We start from the raw sequence: 16,005 nt of genomic DNA, 5'->3' as shown, positions 1-16,005 counted from the left end.
GAACCTCTAAGAAGGGCTTTTCCCTGGGGACTCTGCCCACACCCTGCGGGACATGCGCACATCAGCACGATGTCTCCCGAGAGGTCAGGGCTCCCTGGTTTCTTAGCTGGGTGACACCCATTTCCCCTGGTCACTAAGGCAACATGAAGTGCTGGTGAAGAATGGATTTGGGGCTTGGCGTCTAGCCTTGGGGTGACCCTGTTATTCCAGGACTGAGACTTCCATTCCTCCCTTCCCACAGTCACCTCACCTGGTAGTGGGCCAGGGTGTTCAGCCGCTTCCAGTCGTTCTCGATCTTGGTGGTGATGTCTTCATCCTGAAGAATCATCCTTGCGCCGCTTCCTTGTCGCCACTCTGCAGGGAGAGCGGTGGCGTCTCAGAGAGGCCCTCTGGACTCTCCAGGGGGGACCCTGGGGCCCCCTGCCTGGGTGCCTACACAGCACCTTCACAAGGGTGCACCCACAGACAGACAAGCGCTAGCACGAGCTCCTGTGAAAGGCGGGTGCAGAAACTCTCACCACAGAGGGAGCCTGAGTTCCCCTTCTGGCTTTGGTCCCCACACACTATATGATCCAAATGGGGCTAGCGTCACCTGTCCTCCCCTGCCCACCTGTTTTCTGTGAGTGGCCACATCTGTGAGGAGTAGATGCTCAGCAAATGTTGGCTGAATGAATGAGGCATGTAACAAAACACTGAGCAGTGAACAAAGCACTAAGCAAGGGCAAGGTGGCATCGTCACATCACTATGGCACAGCTCATCTGCTCGATTGTAAGGTCTTAGAGCTGGGGAAACCAAGGCTGCAGGTTCAGTCACTGCACACCCCTGTGACTGTTCCAGGGGTGACACTGCCCTATACAGCTGGCAGGTGAGTCACTCTTGCCAGGGTGATTAAATGAAGGTGTATGGAAAAATCAGCAAAACCCATTCTCAGGCTCAGTAACACTCCCATCCCCACAAAGTTGTGGATGGTACAAATTTTGTCATCTATCCAACGCCTAATTAGTTGATGTAGAGATACGCTTGCATCCCACGTTGTTCTCATGGGCCCAAACACCTGCAGCACATGGGCTCACTGACAGCTCACGCATGGGGAGACAGGATACTGTTTCTCATCAACCGAATCTCCACCACCACACCTGGTATGAACCTCGTGTAGAGGGGAAAGTGCACATTCCGATCTTGGAATGCACACACATGGAAACCCATGTGCACTTCAGACACACATCGGCTCTCGTGCATGTCCATGCACATGGACACGCACGTGCACACACACACACACCATTCTCATGGACACAAACCAGAAAAGAAAAACAGCCTCTTAAATTCAAATGCAACATGTGTTCCAGCCAGGAAGCCAGAATCTGGTTTCCAGGCAGCCAGAATCCTGCCCAGTGCCCCACAGATGCTTATATTAATCCTTCTGAAACATGCAAAGAGCACTGGGCTATTCAGAACACGGGTAGGTGCTGGGACGAGTTGCCTGGCCGTCCCTACCTGAGCTGCCAGGGATCATTCCTGTGGCCCACAGAGACATGTTTCAGATTCACTAGCTTGTCTCCCTCCTGCCGAGGCTGGGCTGTGGGTCCGTAACCAGCCACATTTGTGGCACAGAGAGCACTGAGTCCTCCCTGCATTGTGCATTTGGTGTGGCCTGTGCTGCTGTCCCCATTTCATGGATAGCAAAGTGACCCAGAAAGAGAGAAGGTTGCCCTTAGGAGTAGCAGAGATGCTCCTAAAGTCCAAGTCCTTTGCCTCCAGTCCCTGGGGCTTCCCTGCTCCCTGGTTTAGAGCTTAGTGTAGCAGCAGGCAGTCTAAGGAATGAAAACATAGGGATGATGTGCATGCTCGCTGAACTGGAGAAGTCTCTGGGGACATTGCTTAGTCCTGTTGATGCAGCTGAAATTGCTCATGGTGACTAGGACCTTGGCCAGTTAAGGTAATGGGGAAAGGGGAGATGCTCCATTGAGGCACCTGGTCACCAGGTGTGTGTTTGCTATTATGCTGTTTTGTTTCTTGTGTTTTGTTTTGCTTTTTATTTCTGTTATGTATGTATGTGTGTATTTTCCAGTGATAAGAGCAAAGGAAGAGGGACATTTGCAAGATGCTGACTATACAGTTCATAAGCTGTATAGTCAGATCCTGGGGAAGGCCAGCCTGGGTGGAGGTATGTGGCAGTGGGTCCCCTGCTTGCATGGTGCATGGAACCCACTTAAGCCAGAGGCTGTGTGGGCGCAGGTGGGGGTGGGTGTGGGTAGTAGCACACGGACAGTTTCATAGCACGCCACAGAAAACAGTCAGCATTCCCTATCCTGGGGTGGGCAGAAGGACGAGATGGACTAAGCTCTGGACACTAAAGCCCACTAGCAGGACCCCAAGAGAGTCTCCTCCATGGACGTGGCCCTGGGGCTTGCCAGCACTGGAAGGGGATGGAACAGCCTAGAACCGGACCTCTAGATTAGCAGCTGCACAAGCACCCCTTGCTGACAGAGTTATAGCACATCTTAGTGGGATCTAAAGCTGGTGTGGCAGTTTTAATTTCCAATAACTTAGTCTTTAAACCAACAAAAGTAATAAAAGACAAAGACCGTTACTACATACTGGTGAAAGGCACAATTCAACAAGAAGACATAACCATACTTAATATATATGCACCCAACCTAGGCGCACCCAGATTCATAAAGCAAACCCTACTTGATCTGAACCAAGTGATAGACAACAATACTTTAATAGCTGGAGACTTTAACACCCCACTGACAGCACAGGACAGATCCTCCAAGCAGAAAATAAGCAAAGAAATAGTAGACTTAAACAGAATGCTAGAACAAATGGGCCTGACTGACATCTCCAGGACATTCTACCCAAAATCCACTGAATATACATTCTTCTCATCAGCTCACGGGACATTCCCTAAGATTGACCATATGCTAGGACATAAAGCATGTCTTAAAAAATTTAAAAAAATAGAAATCCTACCATACATCTTCTCAGATCACAGTAGAATAAAAGTAATAATGAACCCTAACAGGAACTCTCATTCCTACTCAAAGTCATGGAAGCTAAACAACCTTCTCCTGAATAACTATTTTGTAAAGGAAGAAATCCAGTCAGAAATCAAAACACTCTTTGAATTAAATGACAAAGGAGACACAACTTATCAAAATCTATGGGACGCAGCTAAAGCAGTCCTGAGAGGAAAATTCATTTCCATAAATGCCTATTTCAAAAAGACAGACAACTTACAAATAGACAACTTAATGAATAGACTCAAAGAGCTGGAGAAAGAAGAACAGACTGACCCCAAACCCAGCAGAAGGCAAGAAATTATTAAGATCAAATCAGAATTAAATGAAAAGGACAACAAAAATACTATAAGGGAAATTAATAAAACAAAAAGTTGGTTCTTTGAAAAGATAAATAAAATAGACACACCACTGGCTAGACTAACCAAGAGCAGAAAAGAAAAATCTCTAATAACTTCCATTAGGAACATGAAAGGAGAAATCACGACCGATGCCACAGAGATACATGACATCATCTATGAATTTTACAAAAATCTTTATGCACACGAATTGGAAAATGAGGAGGAAATGGACAAATTTTTAGAAACACACAGCCTTCCCAATCTCAATCAGGAAGAAACAGAATTCTTGAATAGACCAATATCAAGAACTGAAATTGAAACAGCAGTAAAAAACCTTCCCAAAAAGAAAAGCCCTGGTCCAGATGGGTTCACACCTGAATTTTACCACACATACAAAGATGAACTGGTGCCCATCCTACATAAACTATTCTCCAATATCGAGAAGGATGGAATTCTCCCCAACACATTTTACCAAGCCAATATAACATTGATACCAAAACCAGGAAAGGATGCAACAAAAAAAGAAAGCTACAGACCAATTTCTCTCATGAACATAGATGCAAAAATTCTCAATAAAGTCCTAGCAAATCGTATCCAAGTGCTTATTAAAAAAATAATTCATCACGACCAAGTAGGCTTCATCCCAGAGATGCAGGGGTGGTTCAACATACGAAAATCTATAAATGTAATTCACCACATAAATAGAAGCAAAAATAAAGACCATATGATCCTCTCAATAGATGCAGAAAAAGCATTTGACAAAATTCAACACCCTTTTATGATAAGAACGCTTAACAAAATAGGCATAAACGGGACCTACCTAAAAATGATACAAGCCATATATGACAAACCCACAGCCAACATCATACTGAATGGGGAAAAATTGAAAGCATTCCCACTCAGAACTGGAACCATACAAGGCTGCCCACTGTCCCCATTACTTTTCAACATAGTATTGGAAGTCCTTGCGAGAGCTATCAGGCAAGAGAGCAGAATCAAGGGTGTCCAAATAGGGACAGAAGAGATCAATCTCTTACTCTTCGCTGATGATATGATGTTGTATCTGGAAAACCCCAAGGACTCAACCAAGAGACTCCTGGAATTAATTAATGAATTCAGTAAAGTCTCAGGTTACAAAATCAATACACACAAATCAGAGGCATTCATATATGCCAATAACATTCAATCGGAGAACCAGATTAAGGACTCAATACCCTTCAAAATAGCAACAAAGAAAATAAAATATCTAGGAATATATTTAACTAAAGAGGTAAAGGACCTCTATAGAGAGAACTATGAAACACTAAGGAAGGAAATTGCAGAACACGTAAATAGGTGGAAATCCATACCATGCTCGTGGATTGGAAGAATCAACATTGTTAAAATGTCTATACTACCCAAAGTAATCTATAGATTCAATGCAATTCCTATTAAATTACCAACATCATTTTTCACAGATTTAGAAAAAATAATTATACACTTTGTATGGAATCAGAGAAGACCCCGTATAGCAAAAGCAATTTTAAGCAATAAAAACAAAATGGGAGGTATTGATTTGCCAGACTTCAAACTATACTACAAAGCTGTGGTTCTTAAAACTGCCTGGTATTGGCACAAGGGCAGGGACACAGACCAGTGGAACAGAACAGAAAACCCAAATATAAAACCATCCTCATATAACCATCTAATCTTTGACAAAATAGACAAAAACATACTCTGGGGACAAGAGTCCCTATTCAATAAATGGTGCTGGGAAAACTGGATAGCCACATGTAGAAGACTGAAACAGGACCCACAGATTTCACCTCTCACAAAAATCAAATCACGGTGGATAACAGATTTAAACCTTAAATGGGAAATGATTAGAATTCTAGAAGAAAATGTAGGAAAGACTCTTACAGACATTGGTCTAGGCAAAGAATTTATGAAGAAAACCCCTAAGGCAATCACAGCAACAACAAAAATAAACGAATGGGACCTGATTAAATTAAAAAGCTTCTGCACAGCCAAAGAAACAGTCACGAAAATAAACAGCCTACAGAATGGGAAAAAATTTTCGCATACTACACATCAGATAAAAGACTGATAACAAGAATCTATTTAGAACTCAGGAAAATCAGCAGGAAAAAATCAAACAATCCTATCAAAAAGTGGGCAAATGACATGAATAGAAATTTTTCAGAAGAAGATATAAGAATGGCTAAAAAACGTATGAAAAAATGCTCAACATCCCTAATCATCAGGGAAATGCAAATCAAAACCACAATGAGATACCACTTAACTCTGGTGAGAATGGCCTTTATCAAAAAATCCCAAAACAACACATGTTGGCGTGGATGCGGAGAGACAGGAATACTCATACACTGCTGGTGGGAATGCAAACTAGTGCAACAACTATGGAAAGCAATATGGAGATACCTTAAACAGATTCAAGTAGACCTACCATTTGATCCAGCAATCCCATTATTGGGCATATACCCAGAAGAACAAAAGTCATTCTATAACAAAGACACCTGTACCCGAATGTTTATAGCAGCACAATTCACAATTGCAAAGATGTGGAAACAACCCAAGTGCCCATCAATCCACGAATGGATTAGTAAACTGTGGTATATGTATACCATGGAGTATTACTCAGCTATAAGAAATAACGATGATACGACATCTGTTTGGTTCTCCTGGAGAGAGTTGGAACCCATTATATTAAGTGAAGTATCCAAAGAATGGAAAAACAAGCATCACATGTACTCACCAGAAAACTGGTTTCCCTGATCATTACCTAAATGCACATCAGGGAAGGATACCAATTGGATATCAGACTGAGACGGGGTGGGGGGGGCAGGGGATGGATGTATGCCTACATGATGAGTGTGTTGCGCACCGTCTGGGGAATGGTCATGCTTGAAGGTGCTGACTCGGGGAGGTGGGCGGTGCGGAGAGGGGATGGAGGTATGACTACATGGTGAATGCCAGGCGCACTGTCTGGAGAATGGACACGCCTGAGGCTCTGACTCAGGGGGATGGGTGGGACACGGACAATGTATATAACTTGAGCTTTTGTACTCCCAGGAAGAGTTGAAATAAAAAATAATAATAAAAAATAAATAAATAAATAAACAAGCCGCATGGCCTGGCCAGCTAGGCGATGACAGTGGGTGACTGATTCTGGACTCCATGTTGTGCAATTCCCCTCAAAGCTGTGCAATGTGCAGCCCATGCATCAATGCTCAACATCACTGGCTCTGAGTCATGTCCCATGATCATGTGAGCAACTGAGAGTCGGTCTGTTTCCACGCCCCCATCTGGAAAAGTAGTGCAGAGAATGGCCACATCACCCCAGGGTGGCCAAGGGATGGCAGATTGTCCTTGAAAGTGATACTGCTAGATGCCTACCAGCAGGGCTGGGACATAGAAAGCACTTAATCAGTCTTTATCAAATGAATGAATTACTAGAATGAACAAATGAATGAGAGAAGGGGAGCAGTGAGTGGGTGATGGTGTCTTATTTTCCAAGCAGTTAAAGTGGGATCTTCTGCCTGTATGTTTGTGTCCCATCAGATGGATTGTGGCTATGGTTAGAGGTGAACTGTGAGCTACTCTGTTAGCAACCAGGACAAAAGATGATCTGAACTGAGAAACATGGCCAGGTACGTCCACTGCCAGAAAGGAGCACCTTCTTAAATCAGCATCATTCATTCCCCCAATGTTACAACTGGGCAAATGAAAAGCCCAGACTGGGGAGATGGAACTAGAGGCCATCATCTCCAGGCACTGCCCGTCCCGCCCGCCAGATGAATCCCCTTCCACGGGCACTTACTGGGCTCCGCCTGCCGGCCAGGCCCTGAACTAGGTCATCAGGACACAAAGATAGATAAGGAAAGCCCTGTGCTCTGGGTGTTCTTGGTGGGGAAGGCAGATGCGGACATGTCTCGGGCACTGCAGTATGGCGCCTGCCACTTAAGGGACAGCCTCACGTCAGGGAGTGTGGCGGAGGGACAGTGATGGCTGCCTGCAAACCCTGAACTGTAGCCAGACCGTGACGCTGGCGGGTAGCTGCCTCCACTCAACCTCATTCTTGGAGCTCCAAGAGTCCCAGCAGGGCACTGGCAGTTTTCCTCGAGCTGTGCCCTTCCCTTTCCACCAAGTCTAGTTGTGCTCATGGGGTGGCCACAAGCTTCCCTCCCAGGAGATTCGCACAGGGGTCTGTGCACGGGGCCGGAGGGGATGGGCACAGCAGGCAGGAAACACACTCGTCCCTGATACCAATCCTTGGCCACAGGGTCAAGGGCTGCAAGAACGGGCTTCCTGGGTGTGCCGGTCCTATAGTCCCTCTGGCCCCGTCCCCTGCCTCTGATGGGGGTACAGTGAGAAGCTACGAGGTGGCAACTGTTGTCTTTTTGGCAATTATCTCAAAAAGTTAGGAATGGTCCCCAAATACCAACATCATATTGATATTTGGATAGTAAGCAGGAATCAAGAACACTTAGCCTTGCTTTTAGATCTCTCAAGCCTGTTGTTTGTTACCTCTTATATAGAAAAATTGCTACTTGCATTTTTCTGAAAAATCAAGAAAGGTAAAAAAAAAAAAAAAAAAACAAACCATGAAGTTCTGTGCCACCCCCAATACAGTCCTGATGAAAGAAAGCCCAGAGGGACGAGCAGCTGGCGGGGGCAGCTCCATCCCTGGGGCCTGTGGGAGAGAAGTGAGGGTCACGAGTAGCAACCCCACCACCAGCTGAACCCTGAATGGAGGGGAGAGGGTGGAGCACACCCCAAAGGAGCCCCACACTCCCTGGCACAGAGCAACTGAAGTAGGCTAACACGCACAGCCACTCCCTAGCACCCGCTCTTCCCTGTCCAAGGGCCTTAGCCTGTTGTCCAGGACACACTTTCACTTCCATTTCTACCTACTTTCCTTCCCTCCCTGAAACCCTCATCCAGGCCAGTTATGGCCTCTGCTTTCCACAGACTCGGCATGAGATAGCTCAAGATGATCAAATGGTGGACGTGGGCTCAGCTTTCTGGAATGTTCTTGTACACTTCATGACCTCTGCTCAACAGAGGTATGAGCCACTGAGCTCTGCTGAGTAAAACATGGACCAGGAAAGGCCAAGGTCAAGGGCCAAAGTAGGTAGCTTCCCCCCTGTTCCAGGCGCAGTGCCCTCTCCCAGACTGCACGGTGGGGGGTCGCAGACTCTCGTCCCCTCCACAGGAGGGAAGAACCCCAAGAGCAGGCACGTCAGCTGGGCTGGGGCAGGGGCAGGCCTGCTACCTTTGGACGTGAAGGACAGCCCTGGTCCCCTCCACAGTTGTGTGTCTGGTTAGATCAGCCCCACGACGCCCTACAGTGAGGGCTGTGTCTAATTTTGTGCTCTGTTGCACGTTCAATGTATGCTTAGTTTTAATAACAGTAATGAAAATAAATAGAACCCAGGTCTCCTAATCCCTGGTGCAGCATTCTTTTCACCAGATGGGCTCCTTCTGTCTTGCCTATAAAACAGCCCTAAAAATATCTCCCACTTGAGTCCACACATTGCTCCGTCCGAGGTGACCATGTTAGAACAGCCCAGGGGCAATGTCACGGCTCAGCCAGCGCCCAGCGTCCCCCAGGTGAATGCTGAGCCTCCCGGACACTTTTTGCCTGCCCTTGGGGCACAGCGAGAGGCTGGAAAGCACCAGGGCACCAAATGCTGCAAGGCTCAGTGTGGCTGCAAGGAATCCTGGGACAGTGTGACTCCTCACAGACACCTTCCTCTACACACCAGTACCCCCAGAGCCCCATCTAACAAGAGCCATCTCCTGTGGCATGTTCAAGACCAGGTCCAGAAAGCCTGCGAGCGCCACATGCACTCACTCATCAAGCAGCATTTATGGTGTCCCCGCTGTGCTGGGTGCTGTTCCAGCCACATGAGAGACAGAGTTAAACAAGGCGATGGAGTAAAGCACGAGCCCTTCTGAGAGCCCGTGGTCAGGGCTAGGTGGGCACGAGGCGGAGGAGAGGCTGTGGGAGCTGAGCAGGAAAGGCTGCCCGGGCTGAGCTGTGAAAGACGGGTGGGCGTTTGCTGACGGGCTGGGGGGGACGAGTGTCCTGGTCCAGAGGTGGCACTTATGCAATGCTTCTGTGGATCCACGGGTGTGCGTCCTCGTGGGAGAAGGTTGAGGGGAAAGGCTGGAGAAGTGCACGGGGGTCAGGAGCTGGGTTAAGACAGGCCCAGCGTGCCACGCCAAGGCGTCTGGAGCTGGTGAGGGCCGCAGAGACGAGGGTGGAGAAGGAGGGGGCAGGGTTAGAGGGGCATGCAGGCAGGGAGCCCTGCCAGACACGGTGCCTTGGTTCAAGGCAGAGTAGCAGCAAGGCCTGAGCTGAGGCATAGCGCAGGGGGGTGGGTCTCGGGGATGTTCAGAAGACAGGCCAGGCCTTGCTTGGAGAGAAAGACCTTTCCAGGAAGGGGCGGTGGGAGCGATGCGGCGTGCCTCCATGCTCGTGAGAAAGTGCCTGGCTGCAGTGGGAGGCTGGGGCACAGAAGAGGGAAGGGACCCTCTGCAGGCCAATCTGGAAGGAGCCCCTGGCACTGAGGACATGGCTGGGCCGGCCCTTGGAGAGCCCCCTACCCACCAGCAAGTACCGTGCCAAAGGGCAAACCGTCCCCAGGGCACACAGTTCCTTGCTAGCTATGGCCCTCATGGCATAGAGTGCAGGTGGGCACATGGCCCACCCCTCCACACACACACAGACACACACACCTTATTTTACCCCATGCCGGGGACCCTGCCGGCTTTGCAACAACCCCCTGTCCAGTCTCCCTATGACACACGCGGGACTGATGACACAGCCAGGCGCCTGTACTTCCACCCCAGGCCACCTTGCCTCAGTGTGGGGGCTCTCCCCAGCAGCACACACCAACCCGGCACTGGGCCCACTCCACCTCCACGCCAGGGGCCGAGCAGGGGGCTATAGGAGACATGATCCTCCTGCTCTGCAGACCTGCCAGCAGGGGAGTCCCAGGGGGACACCAGGCTGAGAGCCCTGAGACCCTCACCACCTGGCCGCTCTGCAGTGCTGCAGGCAGGTGCCAGAGAAGAGCGGGGAGAGGCCACGAGAGGACCAGAGCACGACTGCTAACAAGATCAGGAGATTGACCCAGGAGCGGAAGAGGTGGCAATCTCAAAATGTTTTCTTGAAAAAAAAAAAAAAAAGAATAATTCTATTGTGACAGCAAATTCTCAAATATAAAATGATTGCACTATGACACCTGATGCTCTAAAGAAGAACTTCCTAAATAGGCGTGCGTCGTCTGCATCTAAGGCACGAGGTCTCCATAAACTGTAAGGCGCTCTGCGCTATTAGTCATTGCTGTTTGGGGGTATCTGGAGAGGCACAGGCGACAGGAAGGCTGTGCTCTGCTTTCTGATTTAAGAGAGATGAGCTGGAGCTTAATAGATGGTCTTGAATATGGAACACAAGGCTCTGGCATCGCTCCGGGCAGTGTAGTGGGAAGAGTTAAAAAGGCAGGTGGTGTCGGGGGGAAGGAGGAAAGGTGACCCTGGCATTCATGTGCGTGGCACCAAGAGAAAATTGCCAGCTCTGACCTCTGTCGCAGCAGCTCTGCCCGGCCGCCCCGTGCCCTGCTCCAGGCACCGAGCACAAAGGACAGACACACTCACAATCCAATTTGTTACATTTCCACCTTCCAGGGAGAGAGGGAGGTGAAATAAAAAAGAAAGAAAAAATCCCATTATCTTTATCTGTCCTTCCCATCAGGTGCAGTGGAAAATGCAAACCGGGGAGACAGCTGCTGTGAACTCTTTATATTTCCCTCAGAAGATAGTGTATCTTTTTATTGCCTACAGGAATTACTTATTTGAAAAAATATATCCTTTCAGCTCGACTTGAGCCGCAAGACAGGGAGAGGGTGGTGGAGTCCTGAGGGCTATTGATAGAGCATTTGCATTAAACCAGAGGAATCTCTGGAGGTCACAGGCAGGAGCGAGGGAAGAATGAACTGCAGGCTGCAGAGGAAACACCGTGTGCACAGGGAGCCGGTGTTCTCTCCACCTCCCTGCTGTGTGGCCCAGGCCCAGGCACTGGCCCTCTCTGGGCTAGAGATTCTCTCTGTGCAGGGCACAGAATGGCACCAATTATTTCCTCTGGGGAGCGAAAAGAGGAGACAAAAAGAATCCCTTAGCTCAGATAGAAAAATGTCCTGCCTCTGCTACTAGGAACTTCTCCCAGTCACGTTGGTACCCCCCGGCCTGGCGCGGAGCTTGCCACAAAGTAGGCTCCTGTGATATGTTTGGTGATGAGTTCAGTGATGCAAGCAGGAACCCACCCTGACACACACCTGTGGGTGGAAAGGAACATATACCTGGTGGGACAGTCTCACGCGTAGCAGAGCAGGTGCCACCCAGGTACTGTGCATTGAGGACCCCGGCACAGTCCCAGCGCCTGCCCTGCGACAGCTTCTTCCCCAGAGTCCAGGAGCCGGCAGTGAGGATGGGACCTGTGTCCTTCACTTTGGTTCCTGTGATGGTTAATTCTGTGTGTCAACCTGGCTGGGCCACAGTGCCCAGATATTTGGTCCCACATTATTCTAGCTGTTTCTATGAGGGCATTATTATAGGAGACTCACATTGAACTCAGGGTGGGTTTTGAGTAAAGCAGATTACTCTCCATAATGGGGGGGGGGCCATCCATTCAGCTGAAGGCCTGCATAGAACACAAGCCGGACCTCCCCCAGGAAAGTGGGCATTCTGCCGGCAAACGGCCTTTAGACTTGAACTGCAACATCAGCTCCCCGCTGGGTCTCCAGCCTCTCTGCCCACCCTGCAGATTGTGGACTTACCAGCCTCCATAATCATGGGGTCAGTCCCTTAAAATGAATCTCTCTCTCTCTTTCTCTGTGTGTGTGTGTGCGTGCATGTGTGTACACACATCCTGTTAGTTCTCTGGAATACACTTGCTAACACAGTTTCCATCTTGCTTCTTTGATGCCTGGACAAGTCTGGAGAGGGGTGGAGGGAGAGGAGGGGGAGAGCTCCAAAGAGCGACAAGGAGCAGCGCATAGAGGTGTTGGCAGAGAGCGGTTGGGCCAGGGGAGGGGCCCAGAGCCCAGCAAGGGAGGGGCCTGGGCTGGATTTACCTGGGACAGTGACAGGGGTGGCTCAGCATGTCTTGGCTTCCTTCTGAGCTGGCCTGGGATGGGTGGGCCTGCCTTGCCAGGGGCTGGGCGTCGGGGGAGGGCAGGCTACTGTCTTTGCCCCATGCCCTCAACCCTGGAGGAGGGTCAGGGGAGGGGAGACGGCAGGGGTGGGGACTTGGCTGGCTGCCCGTGTCCAGCATGTGGCTGAGTGGGTACTCTCTGTGCCCTGTGCTATGCGCCCCTTTGGCATAGATTAATTTTTGATAATAATCGCACCTTACATTTGTAAATTGCTCTCAGGCTTTCCAAGCACTTTCACCTACACGATAGGAACACCCTCTCTTGCCTCTCTTTCCCCTTGGGGACCCTGAGTCAAACAGTGTGAAAAAAGCATCTGAGTCTCCAAGGAGGCCCCGTTTTCCTCGTTGTGCCATCTGACTTTGGTAGGAAGCAGCTCAGCTTTGGGGCAGCTCCAAACCCTGGCTTTAGTAGCGAAAAAAGGAAATTTCTCAGAAGAGCGCCCATCATGGTGGGGCAGGGAGACCTTTCTGAGCAGCTCAGCACGAGGCCTTTCCCCAGTGGGATGGGGCCGGAGGCTCAGCCCGGCTGAGGTGTCTCCTCTTTTCCTGTCCCCTTTATCCGGCCCTGCTGTGGGGCCTTGTTCCTCCAGGGGCGGCCCCGGCAGCACGTGTGATAGAGGGGAAGCCCCTCTGTTCTCTTGGGCACCTGAAGGGTGAGCAGTCAGGGGAGCACTGGAGACCTGCTCCCCCTGCCCTTCCCTGGCTGGCACAGCCTCTAGCTGGGAAGAGCCCCGTCGGGCAGCCCTGGTGGCTGAGCAGCTCTCGGGCTTTGTCACTCATGGTGGCTGACAGGAAGCACCTGTGGCTGCTTTGGTGGCTGCTGCCTCCACTCCAGGTGGTTTGTGAGTACGGCTGCAGGAGGCTTCACGTCTTTTCATTAGAGACTTGCTTTGCTGGGGTGGGGGTGGGGTGGCTCACGCCTGTAACCCCAGCACTTTGGGAGGCCCAGGCAGGAGGATTGTCTGAGGCCAGGTGTTTGAGACCAGCCTGGGCAATATAGCGAGACCCCATCTCTACAAGAAATAAAAAGAAAAACTAGCCGGACATTGTGGTGCATGCCTATAGTCCCAGCTACTTGGGAAGCTGAGGCGGGAGGATGCCTTCAGCTGAGGAATTCAAGGTTGCGGAGAGCTACGATTGCACCACTGTGCTCCAGCCTGGGCTTGGGTGACAGAGCAAGATCCCATTTCTTAAAAAAAAAAAAAAAAAGATTTGACTTGCTGGGCTCAAATCCTCAGGCCTTTCAAGGGAGCAATTTCTAAAACTAATGCAGCCTCTTCCCCTTCCATGCTCAGGGCGTGAAGTTTCCAGGTGGGGAGAACTGGTCTTGAGCAGCAGCTACCAGCCATGAGTGGCCTCCCTCTGGGAGACCCAGCAGGTGTAGGAGGGCTGGCCCCCGATTTGGCTTCCAGAGGATGCCCCTCCTTGGTGTGGGGTTAAGTTGATGCTGAAGAACGTTGGCTCCCGCCCTTCCTGAGCCCATCAAGCCACACGGGACCCTGCTGGAGTTTACCACCCCAACTGTCCTCTTCTGCTAAGGAAGAGCAGTTGTTCCAGGGCAAGAACTGAGCCACGATTCTTCAGGTGGAGGCCATGGAGCCCTGCTGCTCACCCCATGGGAAGCCACCCTGTCCCAAGCACAGAGGAAGCACACGACGCTCCCTGCACCCACACTCAGGAGCTATTTCCAAGCTCCAGCACAACCTTTGTAAACTCACCTTCCAGTGTGAACACACAGGTTCCTGTCACAGCTGTCCCCTTGGCTATACTCTGGCAGGGTTCTCCTCCCACCCATTTTGCAGGTAAGGACCCTGAGAAGCTGAGGGTGGCCCCTGTATGGGCCCCACAGATAAAACAAACAAAAGCAACACTGGGTACTACCTGGTTACCCTAGTAGACCCAGCTCTCCCTGGAAAACCCTCTAGGGCGCACCCCACTCAATTGTTTGGAGGTGGGGAACACAAGGTCTTCCTTCCAGGGGTCATTCTCTCTCCACTGGTCCATAAGGGGCTCCTTCACCTCACGAGTCTATGGGATCGTCCTGGCAGCAGAAGTGAATGAAATGCAGGCAGACACACACGCCCACTCCAGCCGCAGGGACCATGCCCTGGGACAGACAGATGGACAGCCCACTGCCCCTGTCCCACATCCTACATGGGCTTCCTCCGCGTCCCAGAAACAACATACTCAGAGACACCTCCAAAGTGGAGAAGAACACGTGCTCCCCCAATCTCTCTCCCTCGGCACCCAAGCTCTAAGCACAGGGCCAGACATATCCAGCCAAGAGACAAACGAGAAGAGATGGGGTTAAACGACGAAGCGAGGATTTAGGGGAGTTGGCAGAACTTCCTGATCCTGAGTCTTCAGGCATCAGCACTTGGGGAGTGGTGGGGTGAGGCAGTGGGAAAGACAAAAATTCCCTCTGGATTTCAGAAAATAGCACAGATGCCCATCTGTCTTGGAAGGCTTAGGCGAAGCCAGCTTAGAGTCCAGATGGATGGATTAGGGGCTTCTGGAAGGTCCTCCCACCCCTATGTCGCCAGGAATCCCCAGACACAAGCACACACACACGTAAACGCCTTTCTCTCCATGCCCAGCATCAACAAACAGGCACCCTCAGTGTCCTTCCCAGTGTTACCCGCATAACCATAACGGCGGCGGCCAGGCCTTCCCGAGTGTGTGCTATGGGCCGGGCGCTGCATTCAAGAGGCTTTTACGTGCATCATCTCATTGAATTCTTACTATAAGGCAGGTGCTGTTATTGTCTTCATTTTATAGGCAAGGTAACTAAGGCACAGAAAGGCCAAGTAACTTGACCAAGGTCACACAGCTAGGACTTGGTGGCACCAGGACTCCAATCCAGGTGTGTTTGACACTGACCCACAATGCTGGACCTTCCTCTCTTCCGTCCCGGGCTCCCCGCGAGGATTTCCCCGGGATGCCGTGCTAGGAAACGCTCGGGCCACACTGGATTAAGTGCAGCTGCCCCCAGTGGCGTGCTCGTGCTTGTATCGGCTACGCAGTCTGTTCACGGGGCATTCAGAGGAAATGTCCTCTCGCTCCCTAGCAGGCTGTCCTAGCTCATTTTGCTCTATTCTTTCCCTTCATTCTCTGTTGCTGACCCAGACCCCTCAAACCATAGGTATTCCGCAAAAGTTACAGGCACACAACAGAGAGGAAGGGAATAGTCTGGGGGGAACAACAAAGGCGGTGGCAAGACTTTGAGCCACAGGGACTCAGATGAGCAGACTTTGCCTCTAAATCTCCTCAGCTTTTCAAAGGACCTCAGGGGCACTACCTGCCAGGCCGGATCGCCGACAGACTGCCGGGTGCCCTGTGGCCCCTCTCCGTGCTTTGCTCACTGAGTAGCTCTGGCCAATTCCACACCGTCCACGAAGGCAAACCCATGGGCTCCGGGGGGGCCAG

General features: G+C 50.5%; 1 protein-coding gene across 1 annotated transcript in view; it reads right to left on the bottom strand.

Annotated features, from left to right (window-relative positions):
• The window catches only part of PLXNA4 (plexin A4), a 345,855-nt gene that overhangs the window by 15,985 nt on the left and 313,865 nt on the right, over positions 1-16,005 (bottom strand). Inside the window, exon 25 of the mRNA XM_045564696.1 lies at positions 251-354. Within this exon, the coding sequence (XP_045420652.1) occupies positions 251-354 (104 nt within the window). The remainder of the gene's footprint in view (positions 1-250; positions 355-16,005) is intronic.

Source organism: Lemur catta, chromosome 11 (genome assembly GCF_020740605.2).
Source record: "Lemur catta isolate mLemCat1 chromosome 11, mLemCat1.pri, whole genome shotgun sequence".
Lineage (NCBI taxonomy): Eukaryota > Metazoa > Chordata > Mammalia > Primates > Lemuridae > Lemur > Lemur catta.
Note: the sequence above shows the minus strand (reverse complement) of the source record. Positions and strands in the feature narration are given on the sequence as shown.